Raw genomic sequence first — 14439 nt, 5'->3', positions numbered from 1 at the left:
AGTTTTTATCATTGAGTCAGCCTTGCTATTTCGTGACGGATTTATACTATTTCATTATCTCAACACACCTGTGCACACAAATCCGGAGCATTAGGTTCCACTATCATTTAACAGCAGTAGCCACTGCGTTTGAATAACCCAGACAAGCATTGGCCGGTATTGGTTGAGAAATGTTAAATGGTACTACCATAACAATAAGGAGGTCGATGCAGCCCCGGGATTCCAACAAACGGTAAACAAGCAGAATGCACGCACAGTAAGGCAAGAGTATAAATGAACTTGAGTAACGAACCTTTCATATCTGCTGGTTTCTAATGTACAAAGACTACAAGTCATCGAACTACTCCGCATAGCAACGTACACTCTTAAGCAGCCTACACAACATACAAAAATATTCATCCTCCCCAGTTTTACATCCCCATGAGGCGACTCTGCCATCATTAGCCGAAATTTCGCATCATTAAAGCACCGGTTAAGTGTCCTCAACAATGATCCCCAGCTACCGGAAACTGTCTAATCGTCAGGAAATTTCTTATGTCCAACCTAAATCTGCTCTTTTTAGCTAACAGGGATTTGTGATCTATATTTTATTCAAGCAAAGCTACTCATATAAATGAACCCGGCGAGCTTCTCCAACCAATCAATTGAATCCAAGATTCAAGACATCAAATCTTCCAACGTCATCTGGATTGGATTATCTTGCCTTTCCACTGATAATGGAACAACCAGGCCTGTTGCAGTCCCTTCTCAGAGAAATATTCATCATCCTGGGAGAGGGCTGCTGTGCTCCACTCCATTCCTTGGCAATCACTCATTTTCATGCAGAGACCTATCTATGCTCAGAGCTGCAAGGCCAAGTCAGGCTGCTGCGAGTCCATCTTAACACCAGAGGACTGCCTCCCAGGTGATCCCGGTGACTGGAACCCAATATTCAAATCTGGAGGAAGAGTTTCCTGTTTTGGCCTCTGCTGCATGTGCGGAGCAATACCCCTCCAAGGGGTCTGGGCCTGGAACCTAGACAAGTTAGCATTCATCAATTGGGGAAAAACCATTGGTCGATTTGAGAACTGTCCGTCATTGGGTAGGCTGACAGGACTTTGCTGCTGCATAAATGGTGGTGGAAGTGGACTGTTACCCTTTTCCTGTTGGAAATAGGTCCCTCCAGAAGAAGTGGGAAATTCACCCCGTATCCGTGCCATTTGTGAATGATGAAGTTCACGAGGTGAGTTGAAAGGTGAATTTGTAGTAGTTGGAATTTGACTTCTCGGGCTAGAGGAATTTTCTGTGGCTTGTTTAAACCCGCCGCCTCCTATAGACATCCAAACAGAGGCAGCAGCTGTAGCAGCATTACCGGAAGTATCTCTTCTCATGGAAGAAACTAGAGGTGCCACGGCTGGTGTACTATCACCTGAATGTTTTTGAGGATTCTGTTGCTTTTGGGCATTTTCAGCTAACATCCGCATCAACTGAACTGGGTCACTGAGCCCTTGGTCCTGTCGGCGGAAAAACGCAGGTGGCCTTTGCATTTCATTTGGAAGACCATTAGATGGGGAGCTAAGCCTGCCATTATCGAAGCCATTGTTTACAATTTTCCCATTAGATAATCCTCTGCCCACCACTCCACTAGTATCTGGCTGCTTAAAAGGCATTGATCGTGGGCTACTTATGGTAGCTGATACAATCTCTTTTGACCGGGAAGCAACTGCATCTGGAACTGAAACTTCCCTCTGCGGATGGCTTAAGTTCTTCATGTTGATCTCTCCCGGCCTCAAAGCCCCTGTATCTGAATTATCTATACGCTTCTTTTCCAATACAAAATCACCATCGCATTGACTGGTCGGAGGTAAAGAGTTCAATTCAAATTGCTTTATAACCTTGCTGCCGGTCCCTACAGGGCTTCGGGAAACTGGACTTTGTAGTTGCTGATGGTTGGCAGTACCAGCGACATTCAGTCTAAACCCAGAAGAACCGTGCGGCGAGGAAATATGAACTGGACCTGGTTTCATCTCTGATGCAGAGTTGCTTACAGGATCTTCCCTTACAGGAGCTGGTATTTTGAAATCCTTTCTTGAATCAAGGTTTGGCTGTGAATTTGGGATGAAGAAGCATTCTTTGCTGAAACGCTTATCAACCATTAAAATTGGAGTTGGAAGGGGCTCATATTCTCCAACCCAACCACGACCGAATTTGCTTCCAGCAGACAATGATTGCTCAATTCTTTGGGAGGCAACTTTCCAAGCAATAGGGCCAAGAGTTGCAGCAAAACGAGCGAGGCTTCTAGCATAGGAATTCTCCGCATGTAACCCAACCTGCGAAAACGAAGATGATTATGTGAGTATTGGAGCTGGAAATTCCATAACCCGCCCCTTCCCCTAAACAAAAGGAAACAAAGAATAAGGGTTTATAGATTATGTACAGCAACAAGCTGCTTGATTTCACCGTCGAAAGTCGTGAATATGGACTCTGCCCTCACAACTGGTTGATTGGACTTGTTATATGTTGCACGGCGGTTTTCGTCAACGGCAGTAGGCTTCCGCCAAAATTTTGTGGATAAACCTTTCCCTGAAAACCAAGAGCAACAGTAGGCATATGAGATTTTGAAATTTGAAAAGTACAATGACAGCATCCGTCTCTGCACGTGGAAGATACTAGTAGCCAACAATCAAGCGAAGAAAGCCATTACCAAAATCATCCCTTAATCCCAACAATGAAGATAAGACACACACAAAGACAGAGATCTAAAGGCTTAAGTACCTGTAGATAGGTCTTCACCCTTGTCCAGGTTACTTTCAGCAAGGAAGGGACTACCATCCAAAATCCCATCATTATTGCTGGGCCTCTCATGGTTACCCACTTGATCTGCTAGAGGAACATTCTGCAAGTCCCCACCAACAGCAAGAGTTGCACCAGCAGAGAAATCAGAACCAACAGGCTCTAGCAAGGGCTGGGATGGAGGCTTCTTTACATGCTTCTTTGACGGGACACTGGATTTCATTTTTTGTTCAGACTTGAGCTCTTTCTCAGAGCTATCAAAGTCATTCTTGGTGATTTGTTCCAACCTGTGCTGCCGCTCAGATCGTTCATAGTCGGTCCTCAGTTTTTGAAATTTCTTCCGGCCAAGTTCTTGAATGGTACGTGCCTTTTTAACAATGACAAGAGCATATCATCAAAACCTGGAACTAGATGGAAATATAAGACAAGGGGAAGGAAGAACAATCTGAAACTTGGCACCTGTTTATAGTATATCGTATCTGGTGCATTGTATTGCATCGCATTTGAGCAAATACGGAAGACATCACTCTGCATCAGAGTGAACAAACTTGGAAGGTTATACTTCCTTCGGGAGGGGGGGAAAAAGGAAAGAAAGAAAGGAAAAGCATCATATTTTAGCAGTTAAACTTCAATAAAATCATGGCATCTCTATTTACTGTCCATAATCCATTTGACACTCACCTCAAACTGTTCCAACGTAGAGTAAGATCCATTCGCAAGCTTCTTCCTCACAGTCGAGAAGTCCATTGGATGCTCTATCACGTCATGATAATCCGGAAGCTTCAAACAAGGAGCAAATGATTGTTAAGGTAGAGACATCAGGAATATAAAAAACACATGAGACGTACAAAATCCTGAACATACCTCCTCAGGATCAACTGGTTCAGCATAAACACCATATGTATCTTTCCTGTCACAGATTCAGGAAGCCCAAATTGTAAGAATCACCAGCAGATCACAGGAAAATCACCAAAGAAGGGAAATTTCTTGAATTGCCATACTTCTGAAGTTTGTCGAGTATCAATTCAAGTTTCTTCGTATCGGGCAGAGGCACACTGGACACAGCTCCAGCCGGAGTTCCTGTCCAAAGCAAAAAAAAAAAAAAAAAAACCAATTCAGTTTAACCACCAATCACTTCAGTCAACCCAAACCACAACTCAAGTTCAAATTTCATTTTTTTGTAAGATCAAGGAAAGGCAACACAACAAGCACTGAACAAGAACAGACCTGGAGGAGAGTCGAGCTCTTTGGAGTCCCCTTTAACAGGTCCCTTTTCCTGTCAAGTCAGAGACACACAAACTCCAAACGTCAGACCCATAAACAAAATCTGAAGCCGCTCAAAGCGAATTGAATATACAAATAAACAAGAGACTCTTTGCTTTATGAATTGAGTGCGGGGATAGAGACACGGACAGAGACAGAGACAGGTAAGGCTCAGACAATACGTAAGTAAGTAGAGAGAGAGAGTGAGAAGCAAATTGGCAGCTAAGAGAGAGAGAGGAGGGGAGAGGTGGGACTCTCCATTGGGAGTGTGATCAGATTCTTTTGCGTTAGTTTTTGACAGTTGACTCGACCGTTATTCTCTCTGTCTCTCGAAGCCACCCCGACACAGAGAGACAGAGACAGAGATAAAATCCCCTCTGCTCCAGAGAGAAATTTTAAGAGAGAGAGTATCATGGAAGTCTGGTCTCTGGTCCCTTTGGAAACAAAACTCAGTGAGTGAGTGAGTGTGTGAGTGAGCGACTTCGCAGTCACTTCTCGCTTCTCTCTCGGAGCTAATTCTCTGCAAAATGCTGAGCTCTGAATGTCGGATCTGCGCGCCTATCTGGTCTATACCTCATCATCATCGGGGCCACGATGAGCCTCATTCTCGTCGTCGTCCTCCTCCTCCTCATCTTCCCCTCCGCCGCCGCTGCTGATCCTCCTCTTCTTCACGACCTTCCTTCCCCGCTCGTCCTCATCGTCATCCTCCTCCTCCTCCCGCCCGTCGTCCTCGGCCTCGGCCTCCTCCTCCTCCTCCTCATCCGACGGGCCGCCAACACGCGCGTGGACCCCACGCCCCCCCTGGTTCAGCTTCACGACGAGCTTCACCTTCTTCTCCCGCCTCCGCTCTTCCTCCTCGTCCACCTCGTCCTCCTCGAAGTAATCGTCGTCGTCGATGAAGTCGTCGTAGTCGACGAAGTTGTACCTGACATTCCGGCGGCGGACGCTCCGGCGGACCCTCGATTCCTGCTCAAGGTCCTCCGCGAGCGCCCTCCTGGCCAGATCCGACTTCGGGGGCCTCCCTTTCTTCTTCCTCTTGACGATCTGCCCCATTTCCCCGCCCCGCTAAGCTCACTTTCCCTCTCTAAAACCCTCACCTTCCCCGCCCTCTCCCTCTAGAAATTCACAGTCCTCAGTCTGTCTCTCTCCTCCTTTTGTTCCATTATTTCGATGGGGGAGCTTTGGCTTTTTCCAAGAGAGAGAAAGAGAGAGAAGACTTTAATGACCCGAACCTCGGTCCGAACCTGAGGCTCTGGGAGAGGTTGGGGCCGATGAATGATTGATACCCGCCTGTCTGCCTTTGGTGTTAATACTATTATTGTTATTATTTAACGGCGTTAAGTGGATGAGCTCAGGCTAGGGAGGACTGCCCGTTACCCGTGATGGGTTTGCGTGTCTCCGTTGCCTGCTGCCCGCACTGCTTTTGTGTTGTCGTTAGCCCGCTTTCCCCCTTTCTCTTTTTCCATTTTAACACGATTTAATTAATAAAAACAGAATTACGCGCGAGCACAGTCACGCGCCAAGCGTACCACTGTAAAACATTAATAGCTTATTTGGTTTCAAAAGTATGAGTTAAAATCACACTTTAACTTAATTTTACTCACAATAAAATAAAATAATTCATACAAATTCAAATAATGAGTCTCATTTATATCACTATTTTTTCTACAACAAAAAAAATAACTCATACAAAGTTAAAGGATGAGCCTCATACATAACTATTTATACTACTTTTTTTCAAAATCAAAGTCTGATTTTAAAATTCTACTTTGAAACCAAACGCAGCATAAATATGTGTTTGGTTTTAGAGTTAAGTGGAATTGAATTTTGATTTTAATTGAATTGTAATGATTTTATTGTTGAATTATGAGAAAAATTGTAAAAAAGTAATAAATAATTAAGAGAAAGTACTAATTGTATTGTTGAATTGTGAAAAAAGTAATGGATAGTTGAGAGAATTTAGTATTAAAAATTGAATTGAATAGTTAAAAAAATTGAAGAAAAAGAAAAAAAAAAGTAATAATTGTGGTGGTGATTTTTGTTGTATAATGAATAAAGTTAAAGTTAGAGTTAAAATTTTAAAATTTTGATTGCGAAATCAAACGGGGTGTAATTTTTTTTATTTTCTTCCTTCTTTTTTTATCGAGATACTCTTTAAATTTCACTATAAATAACATATAGACGATTTAATGAACTAGATATTGGAATGTAATCTAATGCTATATTGTATTCCATATGCATTAGAGTCCTATTACCGTCGTTCTTCTTCCATCGACCTAATTTTTTCTTTGTAAATATGCAAAATGATCATCCAATGCGTTCCAAATTAAATTAATGGAGTAAAAACTTCATTTCAAAAACAAAAGTCATTTAATACAACAATTGCCTTTTATTACTATTATTTTCAGCCCAAGTTACCATTTTAAAAGAATTTATTAGGATTATGAAAGAAAAACTATGTATTTATTAGTATGCATTCCCAATCAAAGAGAATCATTTTCATTATTATTGACAAATTAATGCTGCGTTTGATTTGTTAGTGTGATTTTAGAATCATGATTTTGATTTTAACTCAACACACTACACAACAAAAATACACGTTTTCCAAGTCAAATTTATAATCTCATCTCATTTGTCATTTTCTACGATCAAAATCAAAATAAAAATCAAAATTACTTTAACTCTGAAATCAAACTCACCCTAAATAATTCTTATCTTGTTCAATTATAAATTGAGAATAACATAATGCAATTTTTCACACGATTTCATTTTTACTTTCTTTTAATGGTAAGAAAGCCAATTACATCCCTTAAGAATCCATCAAGAAGTAATCATTTGATACTATATCAACATTACGGCTCCACAAATAAGATTTTGTCATTTTTAAGGTGAATGCTTTATTGTTTAAAGTACTCGGCTAAGTTACCATAAAAATAAAAACTATCTAGCAGACCAGGAAAATCAAGTTTTTGAGGAACTTACTTTTTGCTGAAAAAAAAAGAGTGTCATTTGTAAATTATTGTAATGTAATTAAAAAAGTATAATATTAACTTCGAAAGTGGGGGAGACCCACGCGCCTGTGGAGGAGTTGGGGAGGAAAGGGAGGGGGGGAATCACAAGCCCAATGTGACCTCATTCGTGCACAGCTTCGGAGTGTGGACTTTTTAATGGCGGTTTGAAAGTGATTTTCACACGCAGGCTTTACAGCAGCGCTCTTTCTCGCGCGTGCGTCGCACTCGCAGCCCCTCCGGTGGCCATCAACCTCCTCCGCTCCTCGATCGGTAGTAATGGCCACGTCAATATAAAAGCTTTTACGGCGTATAATATGGGTTAATTGTCTAAAAATTACACAAATTTTTTCGCAATTTATTAATTTCATCGCGAACTTTTTTTCTTGATCTAAAAATACACGAATTATCAATTTGATATCAATTTTAGCACGTCTCAACTTTTTTATTAATTTAAACGAGAATCTATGACCACACACGTCGATTAAAGTAGTCGAGGTCGTCTGGTACCCTATAAGGGCAGCGATGGCCATGATCAGGCCCTCATTGCCCGAATTTGAAAAAATAAAAAGTAAAATTAAGAAAAGATTGAAGGGGTAGGTGGTGAAAATCTCATCAGCGGTCACTATCCTCTAATTGAAATCACGAGAGACCTTTGTTGTCATGAATAATCTTGAGTGAACGAGCGATGGGTGTCATTGAGGCCCACCGATCGAAAAAAATGAAAGTCGTGCTAACATTGATATCAATTTGATAGTTTGTGCATTTTTAGGTCAAGAAAAAAAAATCTGTTAAAATTCGTGTTTTTTAGCTAGTTAGCCTCATAATATATAATGCAAATCATCATATTCCCTGCCTTTATATTCGATCTTTCTTTTCGAACGGAATCAAACGTTTAACGCTTGACTGATGTGATCAGTAGGTTCAGAAATAATTTTAATTAATTAATAATAATAATCGTAATACAACATTATTACTTACAAATACATACTAATACTAATTAAAATTTACGTCGTCTCGGCTTCAAATGTTGTAACCAAGTTGGCGCTATAGAAACATCCAAGAATTACGACATCAAATTTCCTGTGATTTTAATATATGTATATATATTGATTTCGATATTTTCTCGTGATTCATTCTTTGCGAAATTTCCTCATTTCGTCCTCTCTGATCTTATATATCAGAGTCCTTGTCCGTCCCGCCTACTTATATATGATGAGAATAAAAGTTTGTCCTCTCTAGATTTGGGCACTTATTAGTCAAAAATAGAGCACTCAACGGACCTCAGCAATAGATAATTCATAATGTAATAAGAACTAGTATTAGTCTGGACGAAATTCAAATACTCTTATTACAAAAAAAAAAAAAAACATTGTAACATTTCTCTCCATTACAGACGCGGTAGTGAAGGAAATTATTCAGCTAATGTCTTATTTCTTATCAAGAAAAGGGGAAGAAATAGAGATGTCTTGATATCAGTAAGGAGCAGTCGCGGCTTGTTTTACATAATCACAGTTCAGCTTTCACTTCCTGGATAATCTTCATTGTCCACCAAAACCTGAATGTCAAATTTAAGGTACAAAAAACTTGGGTTAGCATCGATAACAATGTCCTTAATCAGCTGTACGAATTACCGGTACTTAAGACTCAGTGGTATCGTAGATCGCTCACCGTTTTGAAGCCATCTCGGTCGAGGAACACAGTGGTTTTGGTGCCGGTCTTAGGGGCCGGGCCAGGCGGGCTGACAATCATTCCTCCTAGTTCTCCGGTCACTAGCTTCACGGCTGCAGCGCTTTTGTATACATCATTAGTCCCGAAAGCAGCCTGAGAAAAATTACATTTCGAATCAATCAGCTCGGAAAAATCGTCGGCGAATTGTTGAAATTAATGGACTGGATATATATACCAGTATAGGGGAGTTAGTAGTTACTCACAAGTATGTATCCATTTCCTTCGGTGTACTCGGTCACGTTGTAATTGTACTTCAGCTCTATCACGGTCGTCTGAGTTTGGTCCGACCCGTACCCAACCATTGCTATAGCAAACTGAAGAAAGATACAATAGCCGTGAGATGATTCGTAGGACGAAATCACAGGGAAGCGCCATTGCTGTGCCAAGATGACAGCGTTCGACTACGAATAATTTCATCATTACTAATTGTGGAAATTGTTTCTGATCGAATGATATGTGTGTACCTGTGCTTCGGGGCTGTCGTACTTCTGGAGAAGATTCATGCCCATGGCCTGCAAATATCAACAAAGAGACGAATGATCAAACGGAATGTGCACCTTTTCTTCATGGACACAGAGTGATCAATCAAGGTACACAATCAGGCAGAGGAATTTGCATTACCTTCTCGTAGAAACTAATAGCGCGATCGAGATCAAGCACACTGAGCATGATTTGGCAGAGGGGCTCGGGAGTTGGAGGCCTCTGGAGGATCTCGAAGCTGTATCCGTTCGGGTCCTCCACGAAGGCGTAGACAGTGCTTCCCCCTCCCATGGTTCCAGGCTCACGTGTGATTACCGCTCCAAAAGCCCGAACTTTCTCCACCATTGCGTAAATCTGGAGACATTCATTAAGACCTTTGTTTAGTAGTTTCTTAAATAACTCCAAATTTTGATTCGAATGATCAGACATGCACGATGCTCTCACGTCTTGAGTCGCGATACCGAAATGCCCGAAAGCTGTCCCAAGCTCATACTTCTCCACGCCATGAACTGTGATCAGTTGGGATAAAAATGATCGAATCGGTTAAATGAATATGCATACATATTTACGCAAGAAATGAAAAAAGAAATCGCCGAACTATGAATTGCTCTGTATGAAATTTAACGTACTGTAAATCAACTCCAACACGAAGTGAGACTCCTGAGGTCCAAACCCAACAATTGCCTTTGTGTATTTTTCTTCTGGGAAGTCTTTCTTGCTCAGCACCTTCATCCCAAAACACTCGGTGTAGAACCTGATAAGTGTATCGAGGAACAACATTTAGTACTTTAAATTTATTGAAAATCAAGGAGCTAGGGATCGTGAAAGACAAGAATGGTCCGAGTGGAAGAGGGTACATACTGGATGGTGCGATTGAGATCACCAACTCGGATCATCGCCTTCAAGAACCGGCGGTTGTCCGTCTTCACCCAGTCCAACACGTTATCTTGAGTGACATTCTCAGCTGCAGCCATACTTGAAGCGATCTGATCGGGGACATATGAAGAAAATGAGAATTCATAAAACATTAACAGGGATGAAGCTTTCATGAGAAATGAGTAGTATTTGAGCACTCACCAAAGGGAGCAGTAGAAGAAGAAGAGAATGGAGGAAGTGATTATGTTTGATTGCTGCCATGCTAGCTTACTATAATAATCTTTATATTAACAAAAATATGATTAAGAAAATGTGATGATAATGATGATGACAAATACACCAATCACATGATATGTATTTATAGTCTTTGCTTTGCTTTGACTTTTATAATTTCTTTCACTTAATATAATTCAAAACATGTTGAAATGTCAGAGGAGTAGCCGCCGTTTACTTGCAAAATATTTGAATCAAATTTTTGTCTTGCGAAAAAAATAAACACATATTTTGTCCTCTTTTTTTTTTTGGTCGAAGAAATATACGTATCCGCAGAGAAAATTGCTTATAGGTTGTAAATAATTTGTTTTTAACCATAGGAAACTGACGTAATTTTTCAATGCCAAAGGAAAGTTCGTGCAAAATATGTATCAAAGTCTATAATATCCATTAGGGTACATAAATAATTGAGAACACTCTTGATTTTTTTTGTAGTGTGTGAAATTGATCGATAGGCAAATTGTGTACTAACAAATACGGAATTTTAATTGCAAATGCGATGACCAAATAAGAATGTCAATGGATTATCTGTTGGGGAGTTACAAAAAAATGAATTCGGGAAAAGGTCAGTATTCAAACATCTAGAGAGGCGGTGAAAGGAAGTCCTCTTCGATGGCATAAAATTGAAGTCGTCCTCGGGACGGGGTCAAGTCAAGACCAATGAGATTTAATTATTTGGAGTTTCGCCTTCAATAAGGATATATCCGAGCACGCATATATATATATATATATATATATATATGTACGTATATATATACACATATGTTCAGCAATTAAATACGAATTGCTAATTGCTTGAAATTCTTCGTTACATGCACGAACTTTCATTATACGTGCACAAGCTTTGCGAACTGCTAGCTAGAGATTAACATCCATCGTGCTTCTGGCCCGGCAGGAGGACCTTATTTATATGGAATGCTTTTAGTATGGGACATTAAATAATGTCCTATGGTGGGATATTAATTTCATTCATTATATATTTTAACATAAAATATTAGTCATTCAATTTACACAGTTTGCCCCTCAAATTATAGTTCTTCAACTATTCATTTAGTGGTTTTTGCTCACAATAATTTTTGCTCGTCCCTCACTCATCCGACACAGCCCAATCACATCGTCACACACACGAGACAAAATGTAATCGGGTAATGGGCAAAACCCGAACCTAATTAATCGGACTAATACCGAACTGATAGTCTGATTTTTTGCAAATTCAATTTGGTCTTATTTATTCAACCGGTTTTTTCAATTTTTCATTGGTTCATTCTATTGTTTTCAATTCCAATCACCGCGTTCAATCATCATCTAGCAATTGACACAGAGGTTTCGGCCTTTTCGATCTCCAAATTGTTTTCACAAACAACTGATTTTTACATTGCTTTGTACCTAATTGAAAATTTTATTCACTAGAATTGAAACTTCAATTCCCTCATCAATTTTGCAATACTTCCGCCGTGGCGATGGGAAACTAGTTTTGATTACGATGGCCAATTCCTATTGATATGTTTTGCTTCACTTCGTTAAACTGCGTCATGGCTCAAGGTATCCCATAGTATTTTCGGAGTTTGTCGGAGGCCGGCTATGTTGATCTTTCTCTTCTTCTTTTTTCCCAGCCCCCCATCTTTTTTTTTTGGCAAAGATAACTTTCTTATGTTATTCCCTGATATTGAGGGATATTTTGTAATTTTTTTGGCAAGTTAATATTTTTCAAGGATATTTCGTTCGTTAATTGAGTTAATTTTGCATTCTAAAGCTGTTTTGTATTATTGGTTCAAGTTAATTGTCTTATATGCTAGAGCTCATTTGTGCTATAAATAGTTTTAGGAATATAAATTTCTTTATGAGGGAAAATAAAAGTATCAGTGAAGAGGCATATTTATATATTGGCATAAGCCAATTCTATAATTCGCTTAAACAAATCTAACTAAAGGGATAACAGTGAGTAATTGTTAAAATCTTCGAGCAATAATGATTTTGGTTGATTTAATGACTTCCCAAGGCCGACCTTCATATTCTATTCTTGTTTATAGTGTCAGTTGTTGATGAATGCAACAATGATGACGACCATTTAATAGAAACAAATATTTAGAATATAGCTAACTTTATTTTGTTTAATTATATTGGCACAAGCTAATTGTAATGTCTGTTAGAGCTCATTTGTGTTATAAATAGTCTTAGGGATATAAATTTTTTTAGAAGGAAAAACAAGAGCATCGGTGAAGATGACCCTGATAAAAACTACTAAGTTCGTATATTTATATATTGGCATAGATCAATTATGTAATCCGCTTAAGCAAATCTAAATAAAGTAATAACAACGAGTAATTGTTAAAGACTTAGAGCAATACTGATTTTGCTTGATTTAATGAATTGCCAAGGGCGGCCTTCACATTCTATTATTGTTTATAGTCTCAGTTGGTGATGAAGAAGCAATGATGACGACCACCCGATATAAAAAAAATATTTGGAACAAAACTAACTTTTATTTGTTTCTTTATATTGGCTCAAGCTAATTGTCATGTCTGTCAGAGCTCATTTGTATTAAAAATAGTCTTAGGAATATCAATTTCTTTAGGATGAAAACAAGAACATCGGTGAAGAAGACCCTGATGAAAGTTATAAGTTCGTATATTTATATATTAGCATTGGCCAATTTTATAATCCACTTAAGCAAATATAACTAAAGAGATAACAACGAGTTATTATACAGTTAGAGGAATCGTGTTTTTTGTTTTTTTTAACCTACTAAATATAATTTACATTTTTAGTTCCATAATTTTAGGGATAATGATCCCCATAAAAAACTAACATTCCATATTTTCAGGAAGTTAAATTAGGGAAGTTTTTTCTCAGATTTTTTTTCAGACAACTAAAAAGAAAAGGCAACCTTTCGTTCAGTAGAAGCTGCCATCAACGACGACATTCATCATCTTTAAAATAAGTTGAACCTTATTGCAAACAATCTTGTTTCCTTTCCACAATCTCGTTGCTGTTTTATAAATTTGCGTTCCGTCATGTTGTGTTCATCCAACTCCGATCTTCGTCCAACTGCACAACAAGACAACCACCAATGGTCATCGTTAGCACGTAGGAGTATGGCGGGACCTAACTTGTTCATGAAACTTAATCATAAATTGACTAAATTCATTCGTTTGATTTACTTGATTATGTATTATTTCATTCGGTTGTAATTCTCCAAATGAAAACCTAAGTTCGTCTTTCTATTCTCCGACGATGATGGATGATATGGCTGATGATGCTGTTTTAGAAAAATAACTAAATGTTTAAACCGAGTCGACGGATTAGACCGATAAATCCTAGCGGATTTAATTATGAACGGCTTTGTGTTAAATCGATTTTCTTGAAAAGCTGTTCGATTAAAAAAATTCATGTTAGGTTTGTCGTGGTTCTGGTAGGAACAGTTAAAGGTTCAAGTAGTAATTGTAACACGTGTGAGCGTCTACATGTGACACATCATCAATCCAACATATTTGATTGTATTTTAATATGACTCGACGATATTGTAACAAGATTAAAAAAACTGTGGGTTAAAATATAAATTTTAATACTTAAAGGGTTAAAAAAGGTACATGCCCCACCATGAGATATTATTTAGTGTCCTATGTTAAAATTTTCCATTTATATATCAACAAACATGCGTTATGGTCCAATAATTTTAGATGCAAAATATTCTCTGTGTGTTTGGATCGGTTCATTCAGAGCTATCAATAAATCAACAAACATGCTCAATCATCTCGTCGTATTTATTTATTCTGGGAGGACAGTGGGGCTTAAGGCCCATCTGGTCGGATTTTATTTAGAATCTGATCATAACATGCATTTTCTTCCTGTTTGGGCTTGGACCCCCTCCAACTTCCCAACAGTGTCAAAAACATCGCTTGATCGCCTTCACAATTTAAGTGGCGATCGATACCCCCCTTCAAGGGGGATCAGATGTGCCTCAATTTTTGCCTTGGTCGAGTGGAAAATTAACGCTGCAATGCATCGGATTCAGACAACGTGAAAGTCATAGTAC

At 39.1% G+C, this 14439-nt stretch overlaps 2 protein-coding genes across 2 annotated transcripts; both read right to left on the bottom strand.

Annotated features, from left to right (window-relative positions):
* Positions 1-270: 270 nt before the first annotated feature.
* LOC116212643 lies at positions 271-5233 on the bottom strand. Its single transcript, XM_031547276.1, has 9 exons — positions 4609-5233; positions 4000-4048; positions 3774-3852; positions 3637-3682; positions 3454-3552; positions 3232-3300; positions 2755-3139; positions 2417-2562; positions 271-2309 (listed from the first exon to the last, which is right to left on the bottom strand). Exons 1-9 carry the CDS (start codon positions 5086-5088, stop codon positions 840-842), a joined length of 2823 nt encoding a protein of 940 aa, XP_031403136.1. The 5' UTR covers positions 5089-5233; the 3' UTR covers positions 271-839.
* Positions 5234-8365: 3132 nt separating this feature from the next.
* LOC116212644 (lactoylglutathione lyase GLX1-like) lies at positions 8366-10471 on the bottom strand. Its single transcript, XM_031547277.1, has 9 exons — positions 10332-10471; positions 10116-10240; positions 9884-10008; positions 9699-9763; positions 9396-9608; positions 9239-9286; positions 8978-9088; positions 8715-8867; positions 8366-8601 (listed from the first exon to the last, which is right to left on the bottom strand). The coding sequence occupies exons 1-9, from the start codon at positions 10389-10391 to the stop codon at positions 8560-8562; spliced, it is 942 nt and encodes a 313-aa protein (XP_031403137.1). The 5' UTR covers positions 10392-10471; the 3' UTR covers positions 8366-8559.
* Between the last annotated feature and the right edge of the window lie 3968 nt (positions 10472-14439).

Source organism: Punica granatum, chromosome 7, assembly GCF_007655135.1.
Source record: "Punica granatum isolate Tunisia-2019 chromosome 7, ASM765513v2, whole genome shotgun sequence".
Classification (NCBI taxonomy): Eukaryota; Viridiplantae; Streptophyta; class Magnoliopsida; order Myrtales; family Lythraceae; genus Punica; species Punica granatum.
This window is presented reverse-complemented; position numbering and strand designations above follow the sequence as displayed.

Bases quoted from the DNA above. Each gene is read 5' to 3' on its own strand.
- LOC116212643 (XM_031547276.1), bottom strand. From the start codon at position 5,088: ATGGGGCAGATCGTCAAGAGGAAGAAGAAAGGGAGGCCCCCGAAGTCG. The intron at 3,853-3,999 runs GTCTGTTCTTGT...TGCTTTGGACAG, and splicing joins AGAGCTCGACTCTCCTCCAG to GAACTCCGGCTGGAGCTGTG. The intron at 3,683-3,773 runs GTATGGCAATTC...AATCTGTGACAG, and splicing joins ATACTCGACAAACTTCAGAA to GAAAGATACATATGGTGTTT.
- LOC116212644 (XM_031547277.1), bottom strand. From the start codon at position 10,391: ATGGCAGCAATCAAACATAATCACTTCCTCCATTCTCTTCTTCTTCTA. The intron at 9,609-9,698 runs GTGAGAGCATCG...GAATGTCTCCAG, and splicing joins TCGGTATCGCGACTCAAGAC to ATTTACGCAATGGTGGAGAA. The intron at 8,602-8,714 runs GTGAGCGATCTA...TTTGACATTCAG, and splicing joins ACCGAGATGGCTTCAAAACG to GTTTTGGTGGACAATGAAGA.